We start from the raw sequence: 17942 nt of genomic DNA on the forward strand, positions 1-17942 counted from the left end.
ACACGTCAACGAACCTTTAACCTCTTCAGTGCATTTTGACAAATTGGACAGAATTATTGCACTTTGTCATGCAAGAAGTCAGAATTGCTGCGTCAAAATAAAGCATTTTTACCTGCAAATATCAGTCTCTGCCAAATCCTGGAGGGGCTTTATAGTAAAGTCATGTTTTTGATAAAACTAGACAAATCAGAGTATGCATACTTTATGACCTTACTTCAATTAAGGGAAGTGTTTACATTAATAATGCCATAGTCTGAGTAATATCAAGTTATTAGCGTACATGTAAACCCACTCAATATGAGTATGTTAATTTCTTTATGTATATAGCTGTTCACTAGGCCCCAAGTGTTTTTCATTGTAAGGCTGAGGACTCATATCCTCAACTCATTGGTAGCCTGAAGTACTGAATTGCCTGTTCTGTCTGTCCACCAGGGGCGGAAGCGGTTTGTGAGTGAGGGAGACGGGGGCCTGATCAAGAACTAGTGTGGAGGAGGGTGTGCTCGGCGCCCCTCAAGCCGCAGGCCTGAGGCTGGGCAGGCTCGCGGTCAGACTCCCCTGCTTTATCTCCAGCCCTTCGTTATCACCACCCACACACCAACGCTGACATCAGGTGAAGGAGGACCGAGGAGACGGGGCAATCTTTTACTTTATTTTTTAACTTTTTCGGTCATTTTTGTAAGATTTTTTTTTTAAATTCTGGGTTTGGTGATCATTCTTTTCAATCGGTTCTTTGAGTGAGTCAAGGCCCTGGATAAGGGGGGGGGGGGGGTCAAATGGAGTCACTTAAACTGGGGTTAAGGGTCAATGGAAAGTGGAAAAGGGATTATGTATTGTCTTGTGCTGGGCACGGGTTATTTGGGCTTTTTTTGTTTGTTGCTACACCGGTGACTCTCTAATTTTCTTTTCGCTTTGCATGTATAACGCTCATAAAAATGAATAAAAAAAACAAAGACAACTCGTCATCAGCATACTGCATCGCAAGCTCTTTATGAACTGAATCACTCTTTGGAATGACATGGACCTCTGCATTTGTTTGCCCAAAGGTTTCTGTAATTAAACAAAGACAAAGTTATATGGTTCTTTAATTTTTGATGGTGATTTTGCTCAGTCAGTTGAGTTATTTATCTGTCCACTCCACAGGCAGGGTTCTTAAACTGTTATCAGCACAGCAGCAGTCATAAAAGCCTGTCGGGTTTATAACTAGAGCCCAGATCAGGACCTTCCTGCCTTCCCCTTAGTGGAAGGCCTCTCCCTTCTAGTGCACTAATTGAGTGTCAGAATGGGAGGTTTAGCGTCTCTCTGAATATACAGTACAAATACGCAGGGTCTCTAGAACCCCTCTTCCTTTCGCTGAGCTGTTGACAGAAACTGGAACACCCTGGAGGCTTTTGTGTCTGTATTGTGATGTTTCATTCTCATACTCCAACTGTTACATGTCATCTAGTGGAACCTGTACAATCTGTTTTAGGCAGACCTGGGTTTAAAAAGGTTTATCAAATACTTTGTGCTTGATTAGACTTGTCTGGCACAATGAAACCAATGAATTAAGTCCCCCTACCTTTTCAGGCACTCCAGGCAGGCTACATCAAATGCTCAATAAAGTAATTGAAAATGCATTTGAACCCAGGTCTGGCCCTAGGAGAGTGTGAAGGAAACAAGTCTTCTCGCTGAGCTAGGGTCTCGTATGAGAATGCAATTGATTTTTCCTGCCTTTGACCAATATGTAAAGTAATAAACTATCGACATGTGAGGGTTCTGGATGGGGGTTAACAGATTTTTTTTTTTTTTTTTTATGTAACAAAACTAGTGAGGTTGAGTGTCATCACCCCTGTTTTGTTTACATAAACTGGTTTGGGATTGGCTTTAAGAATGAGCTAGAAGTGAGTGGTCATCGCCACCTAGGGCTGAGAGGAGGCGCCTGACGTCAGCGTTTACTCCTAGTCATCAGCTCTGAACCACCCGTTCCTGATTGCCATTATCCATTTCACTTATTTTACAGCGTTTTGTTTTGAAAAGTTCATAGCAGATACAGTTGTTACATATACAATCACACCCAACTACAGTTTATGGTTTCCAACTCCTTTCCTCATGCAATTCATTATACAATCATTTCAATAAAATTCCATATTTCTCTTCAGTGTAATATTCTTTGGACATTTTTGTATAACCAGTTCCTATTACATGTTACATGCTATTGCTAGGCATATGACAGTCAAATAAATGCTCTTTCCATACTGGATCAAATCAAATCAAATTTTATTTGTCACATACACATGGTTAGCAGATGTTAATGCGAGTGTAGCGAAATGCTTGTGCTTCTAGTTCCGACAATGCAGTGATAACCAACAAGTAATCTAACTAACAATTCCAAAACTACTGTCTTATACACAGTGTAAGGGGATAAGGAATATGTACATAAGGATATATGAATGAGTGATGGTACAGAGCAGCATACAGTAGATGGTATAGAGTACAGTATATACATATGAGATGAGTATGTAGACAAAGTGGCATAGTTAAAGTGGCTAGTGACATAAGAATGCAGTCGATGATCTAGAGTACAGTATATACATATGCATATGAGATGAATAGTGTAGGGTAAGTAACATTATATAAGGTAGCATTGTTTAAAGTGGCTAGTGATATATTTACATTTCCCATCAATTCCCATTATTAAAGTGGCTGGAGTTGGGTCAGTGTCAATGACAGTGTGTTGGCAGCAGCCACTCAATGTTAGTGATTGCTGTTTAACAGTCTGATGGCCTTGAGATAGAAGCTGTTTTTCAGTCTCTCGGTCCCAGCTTTGATGCACCTGTACTGACCTCGCCTTCTGGATGATAGCGGGGTGAACAGGCAGTGGTTCGGGTGGTTGATGTCCTTGATGATCTTTATGGCCTTCCTGTAACATCGGGTGGTGTAGGTGTCCTGGAGGGCAGGTAGTTTGCCCCCGGTGATGCGTTGTGCAGACCTCACTACCCTCTGGAGAGCCTTACGGTTGAGGGCGGAGCAATTGCCGTACCAGGCGGTGATACAGCCCGCCAGGATGCTCTCGATTGTGCATCTGTAGAAGTTTGTGAGTGCTTTTGGTGACAAGCCGAATTTCTTCAGCCTCCTGAGGTTGGATAGCAAATTGATAGGCTTGAATGAAAAACAATGATCAACACTATAATGCATTGTACAACCTGGCCCAATTCGAATACAAACATTTGACTTTATCTGCATATTCTGGTTTAGTGCACACCATTTAGGATGACATAGTCCCAAATGTCATAGTCAACTACTGATGAAATGGTGTGCATAGATTAGATTGAATGTTGTGGCTTCAGACAACTCGTTTCGCAACAAACGAGTTTAAATTCGACTAATGCAGGTAGGTGTTACGTTTTCTTCCGCGTAAGAAACATTTCGCAACAGAATGGGCGCAATGAATGGGCCCCTAGCGTGGGCCGTCAACACTGTACACAGTCAGTGTTTTACGAGAGCGAGGGGATCAGGATCTAGCGCGAATGATGTGCCGCTGATATTCTGTCCATTTGAAATGTGAGTTTTACATTTACTGGCCATATTACAGGATATATATATATAGTACATTTGTCGGTGATTTGTGCTGCATTATTGGCAGAAAAGCTTGTTTTAAAAATTCTGCAAACTCGTGCTAAAACAGGTCTGCCCGATAGCTTCGTGACAGCCACCGATTTGCTAACCGTTCATTAGCCAGTTAGCTTTAGCCGAAAGGCTTAAATGTATGCTTTGCCTAGCGCAGTAGCTAAAACAAAAGTTATGTTGTAATAGTTTTAAAAGGTATTTCTTTATGCAACTTTGCGGGTTAATAATTTTCATTGTCGACGAAGCAACATTACATTTGCTAACTAGGTAGCAAACTACTAGTTAGTTCTGTAGTTGCAAGCAATGTTACCTGGCAGGTGCATTATAATTAGCCAGGCTAAAAGCTGAAGATGAGGTCGAGTTAGCTCACTGCTTTTAAGAAACGCTAGTATTTACACACTGGCGTTGTTGTCAATTAGCTTACAAAATAACTGAATAGTCCGCCGGAAGCTAGAAGTGAGAGAAATTCAATTGATTGACTGTAGGCTTTGTCCTTATGCAGGCGGAATTCCAGAATGAAAAAAAAAAGCTAATGTAACAGTTATAACTAAACAGAATTCCCAAACGTAGGTCTGTTGTAGACCCATGCAGTTCCCACGTGTGGCTCTAGCCCAACCCATCGCTTTCAACAAAAAAACAACTAATTAGAATTGTTAGAATGTGTTTGCGTTCTGGAAATCATTGGGGAGCTACTCAGATCCAGACTCATTGCTGAGAAGAAGCTGGTTCGAGGGTCTAGAAGAAGCTGAAGCCACCAAGACGAGTTTCCGAACGAGTGTGCTCGCATACTCCCTTTTAAAGACCTTCACTTGAACAACAAGAAAATCGAATAAAATGTTATTGGTCATATACACATGGTTATCAGATGTTAATGCGAGTGTAGTTAAATGCTTGTGCTTCTAGTTCTGACCGTGCAGTAATATCTAACAAGTTTATACACACAAGTGTAAAGGAATGAATATGTACATATAAATACATGGATGAGTGATGGCCTTGCGGCATAGGCAAGATGCAGTAGATGGTATAGCGTACAGTATATCAAATTTATTTATATAGCCCTTCGTACATCAGCTGATATCTCAAAGTGCTGTTCAGAAACCCAACCTAAAACCCCAAACAGCAAGCAATGCAGGTGTAGAAGCACGGTGGCTAGGAAAAACTCCTTAGAAAGCCCAAAACCTAGGAAGAAACTTAGAGAGGAACCAGGCTATGTGGGGTGGCCAGTCCTCTTCTGGCTGTGCCGGGTGGAGATTATAACAGAACATGGCCAAGATGTTCAAATGTTCATAAATGACCAGCATGGGCCAATAATAATAAGGCAGAACAGTTGAAACTGGAGCAGCAGCACGGCCAGGTGGACTGGGGACAGCAAGGAGTCATCATGTCAGGTAGTCCTGAGGCATGGTCCTAGGGCTCAGGTCCTCCGAGAGAGAGAAAGAAAGAGGGAATTAGAGAGAGCACACTTAAATTCACACAGGACACCGAATAGGACAGGAGAAGTACTCCAGATATAACAAACTGACCCTAGCCCCCTGACACAAACTACTGCAGCATAAATACTGGAGGCTGAGACAGGAGGGGTCAGGAGACACTATGTATATACATATATATACATTTGAGATGAGTAATGTAGGGTATGTAAACATATGAAGTGGCATTGTTTAAAATGACTAGTGATAATTTATTAAATCCAATTTTTAATTAGTGGCTAGAGATATGAGTCAGTATGTTGGCAGCAGCCACTCAATGTTAGTGATGGCTGTTGAACAGTCTGATGGCCTTGAGAGAGAAGCTGTTTTTCAGTCTCTCGGTCCCAGCTTTGATGCACCTACCTGTACTGACCTCGCCTTCTGGATGATAGCGGGGTGAACAGGCAGTGGCTCGGGTGGTTGTTGTCCTTGATGATCTTTTTGGCCTTCCTGTGACATTGGGTGGTGTAGGTGTCCTGGAGGGCAGGTAGTTTGCCCCCGGTGATGCGTTGTGCAGACCTCACAACCCTCTGGAGAGCCTTACGGTTGTGGGCGGAGCAGTTGCCGTACCAGGCGGTGATACAGCCCGACAGGATGCTCTCGATTGTGCATCTGTAAAAGTTTGTGAGGGTTTTCGGTGACAAGCCAAATTTCTTCAGCCTCCTGAGGTTAAAGAGGTGCTGTTGCGCCTTCTTCATCGCGCTGTCTCTGTGGGTGCACCATTTCAATTTGTCCGTGATGTGAACGCCGAGGAACTTAACTTTACATCTTCTCCGCTACTGTCCTGTGGATGCTGTTTTCTGAAGTCCACGATCATCTCCTTTGTTTTGTTGACGTTGAGTGGGAGGTTATTTTCCTGACACCACACTCCGAGGGCCCTCACCTCCTCCCTGTAGGCCGTCTTGTCGTTGTTGAGGATCAGCGGGCTGGAGATGTTGTTTCCTACCCTCACCACCTGGGGGTGGCCCGTCAAAGTCGAGGACCTAGTTGCAACGGGTGGGGTCAAGACCCAGGGTCTAGAGCTTAATGACGAGTTTGGAGGGTACTATGGTGTTAAATGCTGAGCTGTAATCGATGAACAGCATTCTTACATAGGTGTATATGTACACTAGAGGTTGACCGATTAATCAGAATGGACGATTAAAAAACAATCTATCAATCATAATCACTAGATTACATGGTTGATGATATTACTAATTTATCTAGCGTGTCTTGCGTTGTATATAATCGATGCGGTGCGTATCGTTGCTCCAATGTTTACCTAACCATGAACATCAATGCCTTTCTTAAAATCAATACACAGAAGTATATATTTTTAAACCTGCATATTTAGCTAAAAGAAATCCAGGTTAGCAGGCAATATTAACCAGGTGAAATTCTGTCACTTCTCTTGCGTTCATTGCACGCAGAGTCAGTGTATATGCAACAGTTTGGGCCGCCTAATTTGTCCGAATTTTACGTAATTATGACATAACATTGAAGGTTGTTCAATGTAACAGGAATATTTAGACTTATGGATGCCACCCGCTAGATAAAATACGTAACGGTTCCGTATTTCACTGAAAGAATAAACATCTTGTTTTCGAGATGATAGGTCATTACTATGCCCGAATCCGGAAACTAAGGTTTGTATTTCTGTGTGTTATCATGTTATAACATAGCCTATGATTTGATAGAGCAGTCTGACTGAGCGATGGTAGGGAGCAGCAGGCTCGTAAGTAAGCATTCATTCAAACAGCACTTTCGTGCGTTTGCCAGCAGCTGTTTATGACTTCAAGCCTATCAACTCCTGAGATTAGGCTGGTGTAACCGATGTGAAATGGCTAGCTAGTTAGCTAATAGCGTTTCAAACGTCACTCGCTCTGAGACTTGGAGTGGTTGTTTCCCTTGCTCTACATGGGTAACGCTGCTTCGAGGGTGGCTGTTGTCGTTGTGTTCCTGGTTCGAGCCCAGGTAGGAGCGAGGAGAGGGACGGAAGCTATACTGTTACACTGGCAATACCAAAGTGCCTATAACATCCAATAGTCAAGGGTTAATGAAATACAAATGGCATAGAGAGAAATAGTGCTATAATAACTACAACCTAAAACTTCTTACCTGGGAATATTGAAGACTCATGTTAAAAGGAACCACCAGCTTTCATATGTTTTCATGTTCTGAGCAAGGAACTTAAACGTTAGATTTCTTACATGGCACATATTGCACTTTTACTTTCTTCTCCAACACTTTGTTTTTGCATTATTTAAACCAAATTGAACATGTTTCATTATTTATTTGAGGCAAATTGATTTTATTGATGTATTATATTAAGTTAAAATAAGTGTTCATTCAGTATTGTTGTAATTGTCATTATTACAAATACATTTTTTAAAATCGGCCGATTAATCGGCACCGACTTTTTTGGGGGTCCTCCAATAATCGGCATCGGCGTTGAAAAATCATAATCGGTCGACCTCTAATATACACAGCTGTGATTATAATCCAAGAGAATTCTCTTGGTAAATAATGCGGTCGGCATTTGATTGTAAGGAATTTTAGGTCAGGTGAACAAAAGAACTTGTGAGCTCCTGTATGTTGTTATGATCACACCACGCATAAGGCATACACCCCCGCCCTTCTTCTTACCAGACAGATGTTTGTTTCTGTCGGTGCAAAACCGGGTGGCTGTACCGACTCTGATAACGTGAGCCGTGTTTCCGTGAAACAATCTCCGATGTCTCTCTGGAAGGCAACCCTTGCTCGAATATTGTCTACCTTGTCAAGAGGCTGGACATTGGTGAGTAGTATACTCGGGAGCGGTGAGCGATGTGCCCGTCTACAGAGCCTGACCAAGAAGACTGCTCTGTCTCCCCGTCTGCAAAATGAGCAACGAAGGGGCCTAGACTTCGGCTACCGAAATTAGGCTTGCTTTGAGAAAAAATGTAATGTGCACAAACAGCCGAAAACCAACAAAAACGTCACAATGGTGTCATATAATACAGTGCCTTGAGAAAGTATTCATACCCCTTCACTCTCGAGTGGCGCAGCAGTCTAAGGCACTGCATCTCAGTGCAAGAGGCATCACTACAGTCCCTAGTTTGAATCCAGGCTGTATCACATCCGGCCCGGGATTGGGAGTCCCAAAGGGCGACGCACAATTGGCATAGTGTTGTCTGGGTTTGGCCAGGGTAGGCCGTCATTGTAAATAAGAATTAGTTCTTAACTGACTTGCCTAGTTAAGTAAATAAAATGTAAATCCACATTTTATTGTGCTGTAGCCTGAATTCAAAATAGATTGTTTTTCTCACCCATCTACACACAAAACCCCATGACAAAGTAAAAACATGATTTTAGACAGAAATATCTAATTTACAGAAGTATTCACACCCCTAAGTCAATACCTTTGGCGGTGATTACAGTCTTTCTGGGTAAGTCTCTAAGAGCGTTTCACACCTGGATTGTGCAACATTTGCCTATGATTTTGCGTTTTTGTTTCATCTGGCTGCCAATTCCTGATCTTCTGAGAACATCATTTGAGGAGTCGCCTGAAGTGTAAGAGGAATGGGTGCTACAGGTATTCAACAGTGCTGCGACTGGCTACTGTTCTGAACTTTGTGGTAAGCTTTCTGACGCCCAGAGCTGCTGAGGCGTCACAAGTGGTTGCTACAGAGTGGAAGAGAATTCCAGAGGCTATAAGACTCAGGCTGGTTCCCAGACTTGCCCTCTACAAGATCATCAGCAGACTCCATCTACCGTTCTTTGGCTCCCTCTGCTCAAGCCATGAACCTCTCCATCTTCGGAGGATGCAGCTTCCAAAGACTTGGCCTCTATTGGTTGACCTGTCATGATATATTGCTTATTGGTTTTTTGTTTTGAAGCGCTTTGAAATTCTATGAAAATGCTTTAGAAATGTTATACATTATTATTATTCAAAATTCCTCAAGCTTTGTCAAATTGGTTGTTGATCATTGCTAGACAACCATTTTCAGGTCTTGCCATATTTCCAAGTAGATTTAAGTCAAAACTGTAACTCTGCCACTGTCTTCTTGGTAAGCAACACTAGAGTAGATTTGGCCTTGTCTGTTAGGTTATTGTCCTGCTGAAAGGTAAATTAATCTCCCATTGTCTGGTGGAAAGCCTGTGCTTAGCTCCATTCCATTAATTTTTTTATCCTGGAAAAACTCCCCTGTCCTTAATGATGACAAGCACACCCACAACATTATGCGGCCACCACTATGCTTGAAAATATGAGGGGTGTACTCAGTAATGTGTTGTATTGGAATTGCCCCTAACAAGACAAAAAGTGAATTGCTTTAGTGCCTTGTTGCAAACAGGTTGCATGTTTTGGAATATTTTTTATTCTGTACAGGCTTCCTTTTCACTATGTCAATTAGGTTAGTATTGTGGAGAAACTACAATGTTGTTGATCCATCCTCAGTTTTCTCCTATCACAGCCATTAAACTCTAACTGTTTTTTAAAGTCACCATTGGCCTCAGGGAAAATCCCTAAGCGGTTGCGTTCCTCTCATGCGACTGAGTTAAGAAGGATGCCTGTATCTTTGTAGTGACTGTGTGTATTGATACATCATCCAAATTGTAATTAATAACTTTACCATGCTCAAAGGGATATTCAATGTCTGCTTTTTATTTATTTTTTACCCATCTACCAATAGGTGCCCTTCTTTGCGAGGCATTGGAAAACCTCCCTGGCCTTTGTGGTTGAATTTGAAATTAAATTCATGCGGAATATTCATTTTTTTGCAAGCTAATTCCAAGCAACACTAGTGTGTAAATGATAGCGTTGCTAAAAGCAGTTAAGGTCTAGGCCAGGGATGGACACCTTTGATGGGGGTGTGGCCCACAAAAAAAACGGAATGTATCATGAGGGGCCGCAGTGGGTCTGCGTATCCACATCCATTGGTCCGCCTTCAAATGAAGGGCCGCCAATTGCCCATCCCTGGTCTAGGCTAATGTTTATATGGTAATGACTTTGTCCCTGTTATTCTATAAACTAAGAGCACTGGCATGCCATTCTTTTTATGGTAACCAAATATGATAACATACTGGGTAGAACGTATACATGGCTATGAAAATAGTGTAGACATGTTCATATTACCTATAAACGTGGAGAGCATTCCTTTCCTCGTGTCCTCTCCTCGCTTCCCACTTTGTTGAGAAGGACGTGAGGAATTGGAGAGAAATGTGAGATTCACCCACAGTATCCTTCTCTTCCTCCTCAGCTGGAAGGATGGGCAGGCAGAGGAAGAGAGTGGTGTCCGGCGAGGCTGACCCCCCTCTCACAAGGAAAGACGAGAAACCTGCCACCCTACAACGCAAGGGAAAAAAAGAAAAGAAGCTTGACATCGGCAAAATCTTCATCAATATCTCCATCGGCCTCTGCATCTTCAGCCTTACCTGGTTCTTCTATGCCCTTTACATGCGTTCCTCGCTGGCCAAACGGGTGGTAACTCTCCATCACTCGCCGCCCGTCCTTGATGCCAACAGCAGCAGTGCTGAGGTGTCCCTTGAGAGGTTTTGGGGCTCCTACCGACCCCAGGTCTACTTTGGGATGAAAACCAGGAGCCCCAGATCTGTTGTCACAGGTACAAGACTGTCGTTTCTCTACATTCACCCTTAAATATTTGCTAATACTATTGACTAAAGTGTCAGGTGGAAATAACTGTGTATTTTATGTGGCAAGCGCTACTAACCTGTTTGCGAAAACACCAGAGGAACACAATGGAAATAAGTTGTATGACTTATTGTGTTAACCTCATATTATATGTGGTTTATATCAGGGTTTATGTTAGGACCCTACCGTTACTCCTTAAGGTCCAAGGATCTTATGTTATTTTCAGAGGTAGACTGGCTCTGGCGGCCAAAACTCTTATCTAAACGTGAATTGATTCTTAATTGCGATATATTTCTAGAAACATTTTTATTTAACTAGGCAAGTCCGTTAAGAACATATTCTTATGTACAATGATGGCCTACGAACAGTGGGTTAACTGCCTTGTTCAGTGGCAGAACGACAGATTTTGACCTTGTCATCTCGGGGGTTTGGTCTAGCAACCTTTCAGTTACTGAAACATAAAACCCTTTACTTTCATCTCACATCAAAATCATTTTACAAATGCAAATTATACTGTACACTTTTATCCGGCTTTATCACAGTTGCAGCCAACAGTATTTTTCGGTGACAACACATTTCTGGTGGCCTTCCATTACACACAGGTATTCAGAGCATGCTAGATAGCTAGTTAGCACACGTGGTCCCTCTGTCTTCCGTAAACATTTGCTGTAACATGGCGGGATGACCGTTTGGAAGACTAAACCTAGCCCTATATTTTTATTTCCCATTTGGTAATTCAAGCGAGTTTCCCATTCGCCATTCAAGTGCATAGACAACTTGGCAGGCTTCAGCGCGTCACACACTGCTTTGCAATGAGCTGGAGGCAGTATGCATTTTGAAAACATATAGTTTGAAACCTTAACGTTTTGCTACATATTATGAGGCATGTCTTACCTTGCTTCACAGTAGCCTAGCCAAAATCCCACCAAACTTGCAGATAATTATTATGATTTTTTTTTACAAAGACTTCCATATGCCATTGAAACCAACTTTCTTTCATTGTGCCTTTGGCAACGGGACAATCTTAGTCATATTAACAACCCTGGTTAGTTGTCTTTAGATCTCCACTCTTTCAACATTTCCAATGGATATTTTAATCTCTGTCTCATGAAACTGCTAATTGCATTAGGGAACGAACATGCGTGTGTAGCCTACTGCCCTTTGCACATTGCTGCGCGTATAATGTGAAGAAATAATATTTGATCAACATTTTAACTTAACGTGAGCCTCATTGCTTTTTTGTGTTTTTTTTGTGATTGCAGCCTGGGCCTACTGGTTGTATGAATGTGGTATCTATCGTCTCTCAACTGTCCCTGTCTGTTTGGAATAGTCTTTCTTTCTCACACAGAACGACAAGCTGACCAATAGAATAGGTCAATTTTTCTATTATGGGGATCGTAGATTGACCTAGGCTAGTGATTTTGTTTTTCGTTACTCGTCTTGATGGCTGAGGAAAAGTAAATGTGGACAGTTGAAATTTTTCATCAGAATTCGGTAGGAAGGACACGCTATTGCATCCTCGAATTGCATGTTTTGTTAAAATGAATTCCCTTAAAGTAAATGCCATTTCTTTCATTCTGAGCACTGTGGGTGGACGCTCTAATCAGGTTACGCACCCAATGCATATGGATCCGGTACATTTCTTAAATGTCCCGTAAATGAAATGTCCAGAGGCACATTTTTCTAATGGAAACCCTGGATTATATACATAATCCGTGTAAATGTTTAACATGTAATATTTTTGGGAATGATTTAAATAAATAATTTCTGTGTTTCCATTTCTCTACATCCCAGGGATGATGTGGATGCGCCAGTTCTCTGAGGTGGATGTGAACCTCCGGCACACATGCGAGCAGGGTGACCGGCTGCAGGGCTACGGCTGGCTGATGCATGATGGCCTCAGCTTTGGTGTGCAGGAGATCCATGACAGCGACTTTGCGCTCCCCACAGAGTTTGTCAAGCGGATGGGCGTTGAGCACGGAGGGGACTGGACCTGGAGGATCACAGCCAATCAGCATGTGAGTGTGGTGGGATACATTCACACACCTTTAAACCCACCTGGCAATTAACCAGGCATATTTTGTTCTGATTATTTGTCTTACATTGAAAGACATTTGAGTTTTGAAACTATTCATATTGTCTCCTGGTATTGAATTTTTTTTTTAATTTGAATGATACTGAGCAGAGTTTTTCTCTCCCATTTCACTAGGTTTCAAAACATCTTCTCCTTCTTATTGAACATGACCCAGTTCTTCCTTCCCCCAGAGTTTGGCTCCGCACGTGCTGGTCATCTCCCTGATGTTCTATGCTGCTGCTGACACCCAGGGTTCCCTGGCGGCCCACGTGGAGGAGAGGAACCGTCTGGGCTCCATCACTGGGTTCTCAGAGGAGCTGGTGAACTTCAAGATCACCTTCCGCAAGCCTGTTGCCGGGGAGTCCTCCAGTGCCAAATATGCCAGGTAGGTACTCTCCCAAACTGCTAACGTTAGTATTTTCATACCCAAAAACCAATAGAACTCAATGAATGTACCCCAAATTAGTAATAGCATGCTTTAAAGGTCATTCCAAAAACAGAGACTTTTGCAAACATTGGACAAATGTGCCACAATATTTCCTGTTAATTCATATTTAAATAATACCAAGCAATATTAAATATCTGAGAGAGAAACATGATATGTGACAGAAATAATGTAGTATAAAACAAAGCATTGCATATTAATAAAGACAACTGCTACAGCAATGCATTGAGAAACAAAGCAGAGATGGGATATGTCCTCAGTGTCTGCGGTGAAGATGGCCAGCCAAACTGCTGTTCTGGCTCTGATATAATGGTTTTGTTCAACGTTTTGAGGGACAAAACAGACAGACATTGATCTGTTCCAGTGGTGAGGACAAGGTCAATAGAGACTCCAATGCATAGATATCGAAGGGACAGCAACGTTTCATGAGGAGGTTGCACAATCAAGCCATAACGCAGGCTAGAAAAGAGCATTGAATAGAAGGTAGGAAGAGCAGGAACACAGCAAACAAACAAACCTATCACAAGTGTGTCTGCCATTTAGTGTGTCTGCCAATTCAACATAACCCATCGGTCAGTATGCTGTACTCTTTATGCCTGACCCTTGGCTGAAGTAGTATGAAATCACAGATGTAGGTTTAAGGTCATGCCACTTTCCAGGAGGCCATTGCACTCTGAAGGGTATAAAACCCTATGGTGATAGCAGGTCAAGGGTATTGGTGCCTTGCTCCAATTCTGAGAGGAAGCTTTGGCAAGACGAGAACATGAGAGATTCCTACTATCTTCAGGGTGGTTCACCTTCATCTCCTTTCCTCAACTACAACTACCTCCAGACCTTGTCGCCAGGCTTGGAGAGGCTGACGGACATCGTGAGGAACAGCTTGAACCGCAGATTCGTCTACAGCCCCCCCCCTCTGGCGGGAAGAGGCAGTACATCGCGGTGAACACCTACAAGCCCCCGCACCAGCCGAAACCAGCCGACCCCAGAAAGGAGAGCGACTTTGTCCTGCACCAGGTCACCGTCCAGGTGCCCTTCCAGATTGAGGTCCTGTTCGAGTCCGGTAGCTTCCGCAACCGTCCCAACCAGCTGTCAGCGGCGGCCATGACGGAGGAGCTGGAGGAAAGGAAGGCGGCGTTCGACGCCAAGTTTGAGAAGACGTTCGGCCTCCAGGCCAAAGGCTTGGGCCATGCCCAGGTGAAGTTCAGCAAGGCGGCGCTGAGCAACATGCTGGGTGGGATGGGTTACTTCTACGGCCAGTCGGTGGTCCAGTCGGTGTACAACGAATACCCGCTGCTCTACCCCGAGGGTGCCCTGTTCACTGCTGTGCCCTCGTGCTCCTTTTCCCCCCGGGGGTTCCTGTGGGACGAAGGCTTCCACCAGCTGCTGCTCAGCAATTGGGACCCCCAGGTGACGTGGGAGGCCATGGCCCACTGGTTGGACCTGGTCAATATGGAGGGATGGATTCCCCGGGAGCAGATCCTGGGCGATGAGGCACGCAGCAAGGTCCCTGCCGAGTTTGTGGTGCAGCGCAATGAGAACGCCAACCCGCCCACCCTCTTCTTGGCTCTGCAGAAGCTAGTGGAGCAGCTCCAGGCCAATCCGGGCTCAGAGTCCTCACAGCCCACCCTGCCCTTCCTCCGCAGGCTCTACCCCCGGCTCCAGACGTGTTTCGAGTGGTACAACACCACCCAGACAGGCCCGCTGCCCAACTCCTACCGCTGGCGGGGCCGCGACAAGGACAGCAACCTCTTTTTCAATCCCAAGATGCTGACGTCCGGCCTGGATGACTACCCGCGGGCCTCGCACCCGTCAGCCGAGGAGCGCCATGTGGACCTGCACTGCTGGATAGCGTGGCCCGGCTGCTGGGAGAGCCCCACCAGGAGTATGAGCGTACCCACCAGACGCTCAGCGACAACACACTGCTGGACGAGCTGCACTGGTCAGACCAGCTTCGCTCTTTCAGCGACTATGGAAACCACACGCAGGCGGTGTCGCTGCAGCAGGAGAAGGTGTACGTGCCCCCAGGGCAGCCGATGCACCAGTTTCCCGTGACGCGCCTGGTGCGCTCGGTCCGCCGGGCCCCCAAGTCGCAGTTTGTCAATGCTTTGGGCTACATCAGCCTATTCCCCTTCCTGCTACACGTCCTGACGCCCGACTCGCCCAAGCTAGAGCACATCTTCAGAGACATGAGGGACGGGGACAAGCTGTGGACGCCCTACGGCCTTCGCTCTCTGTCCAGGGCCGACCCGCTCTACATGAAGCGTAACATGGAGCATGACGCCCCCTACTGGCGGGGCCCCATATGGATCAACATCAACTACCTGGCCGTCAGGGCCCTGCACCACTATGGCAACACTGAGGGGCCATATCAGGAGAAGGCAGCCACCCTCTACCAGGAACACAGAACTAATATCATGAACAATGTTTACAGACAGTATGCAGAGACTGGGTATATCTGGGAACAGCACTGGCAGTGGGCAAGGGAGCCACCCCTTCACTGGCTGGTCGGCACTAACTGTTTTGATAATGGCTGAGCAGTATTGACACTGATGCTAAAAAATCTCATCTCGCTTTGATGTTCTCAAAAAATGTGCCATTACGTCAATAGATGTCAAGTCTATGGGCCAACTCTAATGTTCCAATTTTTCCCCTTTGGCTGTCTCAGTGAGTGTTTGTGCAAAGCCCATACCCCAAAGAACAGATGAAAGGTTATTTTTGAATACCCCATATACTTATCAATGAACTCCCCAAGTGCCGCCTGACTGAGAGAAGTCTGTTTGATGGCAGAAACCTTTTAAGAACTATAGTAACAATAGTATTAGTAAAGAATAGTCTTGACATAAATCATTCATACAGTGTCATATCAAGACTACCTTACTAGGAAATAATGCACTTTTTCAAAGTCGATCATTCAAACTTCTTTTTGTCTCCGGGGATGCATTTTCTGTTGAACAAAATAATACCTACAATTGGTGGACCTATTGAGAAATAGTATATTCCGTCTTAACAAATATTTGATCCCTAGGGTCATTTTGTTTCTGGTTGCTTTGTCCCCTCATACAATCTAATTTAAGCCCGTATAAAATTGAGAAATAAGTTTAGTTTTTTTGCCAAATGTTTTGCTGCAAACAAACGGTTTCCTGTTCATTTTATCAATGCAAAACAAAGATGTATCTCCACTGGTAGCAGATATCCTGAGTGGCACAGAATAACACGAGTAACTTCATTGCATTGGTTTGTTACATCTTCAGTGGAAAGAACAATAAATATGTCAAAGCCTTGTGCTGATTACTTTTTATCTGTGGGAAGGATGTCATTATCGCCTTTTAGGAAGACGCTTATTTTCTCAATATGTACTGTTGTGTGGTGTTGTTACTCTAGCCTCTGGTTTTGGTAACCAATCATGAAACATTAGAAATTCAATCAAAGTATATATTTTTTGTATAGTTTATAGCAGTGCTTATTAAGATGTATTAAACTACAGCTGATAATGTACACTTGTGATAGGAGTGACCCTCCAGATCAGTAACCGGTGACTGGGTCAATTTGTCTTGCTTTGATTTCTTGCATCCTCTCTCCTAGCCAGCCTCCTTCTCAACCATACTGGACGAGATGGTCCCCTTCCCTGGGAGCTCCTCCTTCGATGGGTTTTAAGAAAGGCGAGGAGAGATGATGCGAGGAATCGAGGAAAGATGAATTGAGAAAGAGCCACTGTCAGAGCCTGATCCTGGTCCTTTGTCAGACTGCGACACGCGAAGGACAGCCGCTGACGTCAATCCACCGAGAGTCATTGTTTCTACGGCGCCCGGTTACCATGGCGAGGCATCGTTGTGAAGGGGCCCAATGCTGAATTGGATAAAATGGAGAGGCTCGGAGTGCATCGCCGGTGTCAACTTCTTTTCAAGCGTTGACATGCAGAGAGTTGAGACGCATACAAACAAGACAAGAGCATAGTGTTCAGTCGCTAGATCTTTATTAACACAGCAGTGTGTGTACACCATTACAGAGGGCCTGGCTCCTGAATGCACTGATGTTGGTTTACAGCTTCCGCGTGACCCTGGGACCGAAATCTTTCTGGCTTTCATGTTATCACAGCCTTTTGAATAGATGTGTAGTTCAAGGTCTGTCTTGTCACAGTAAGGTTTGCAGTTCTATAAATAGGCCTATGCTCAGGAGGAAGCAGCACGGGCTTGTAGCTAGTTAGAGAATGACTGTAAAAGGTGAAAAACCTAGCAATACAACATTCAGTATTTATCTTGAAACTATCATCACCAACATAAAGTAGACATCTTTTTTATGTATTGATGTAATTTGCCTCACTTTTGGGAAATAGGCTACTGGAAATGTTTTATTAAAAAACATAAGCACAACTGCTGTTGTCTTTATTTCACATTCTGCCAATGGTGAGTTGTCCTTTTTATTGATCTACAAGAGACATTCATTGTTGTTAGCCCACAACAGTTCCAATGTAGAATAGGTTTGCAAAATTCCTGTAACATTCCCCAGACTCCTGAAATCTTCCAAATGTAATTTCTAATCTAGAAACCCTGGGAATTTTAGCAACCAACAGTTGAGTGTGGAAGTGATAGCTCACTCTGTTGTCCAGTAGGGAGGAGATGTTTATTTTTTACCTTTATTTAACTACATAAGTCAGTTAAGAAATTCTTATTTTCAATGGCGGCCTAGGAACAGTGGGTTAACTGCCTTGTTCAGGGGCAGAATGACAGATTAAACCTT

The 17942-nt window shown here is 43.8% G+C and overlaps 1 protein-coding gene and 1 pseudogene across 1 annotated transcript in view; both read left to right on the top strand.

Moving 5' to 3' along the window:
- Positions 1–2137, top strand: part of LOC115145835 (programmed cell death protein 4-like) — a 28444-nt gene extending 26307 nt beyond the window's left edge. Inside the window, exon 12 of the mRNA XM_029687386.2 lies at positions 432–2137. Coding sequence (XP_029543246.1) covers positions 432–483 — 52 coding nt within the window. The 3' untranslated portion in view covers positions 484–2137. The remainder of the gene's footprint in view (positions 1–431) is intronic.
- A 1285-nt stretch (positions 2138–3422) lies between these two features.
- Positions 3423–16781, top strand: LOC115145834 (mannosyl-oligosaccharide glucosidase-like; annotated as a pseudogene).
- Positions 16782–17942: the final 1161 nt, after the last annotated feature.

The sequence above is a fragment of the Oncorhynchus nerka genome, linkage group LG18 (genome assembly GCF_034236695.1).
Source record: "Oncorhynchus nerka isolate Pitt River linkage group LG18, Oner_Uvic_2.0, whole genome shotgun sequence".
Lineage (NCBI taxonomy): Eukaryota > Metazoa > Chordata > Actinopteri > Salmoniformes > Salmonidae > Oncorhynchus > Oncorhynchus nerka.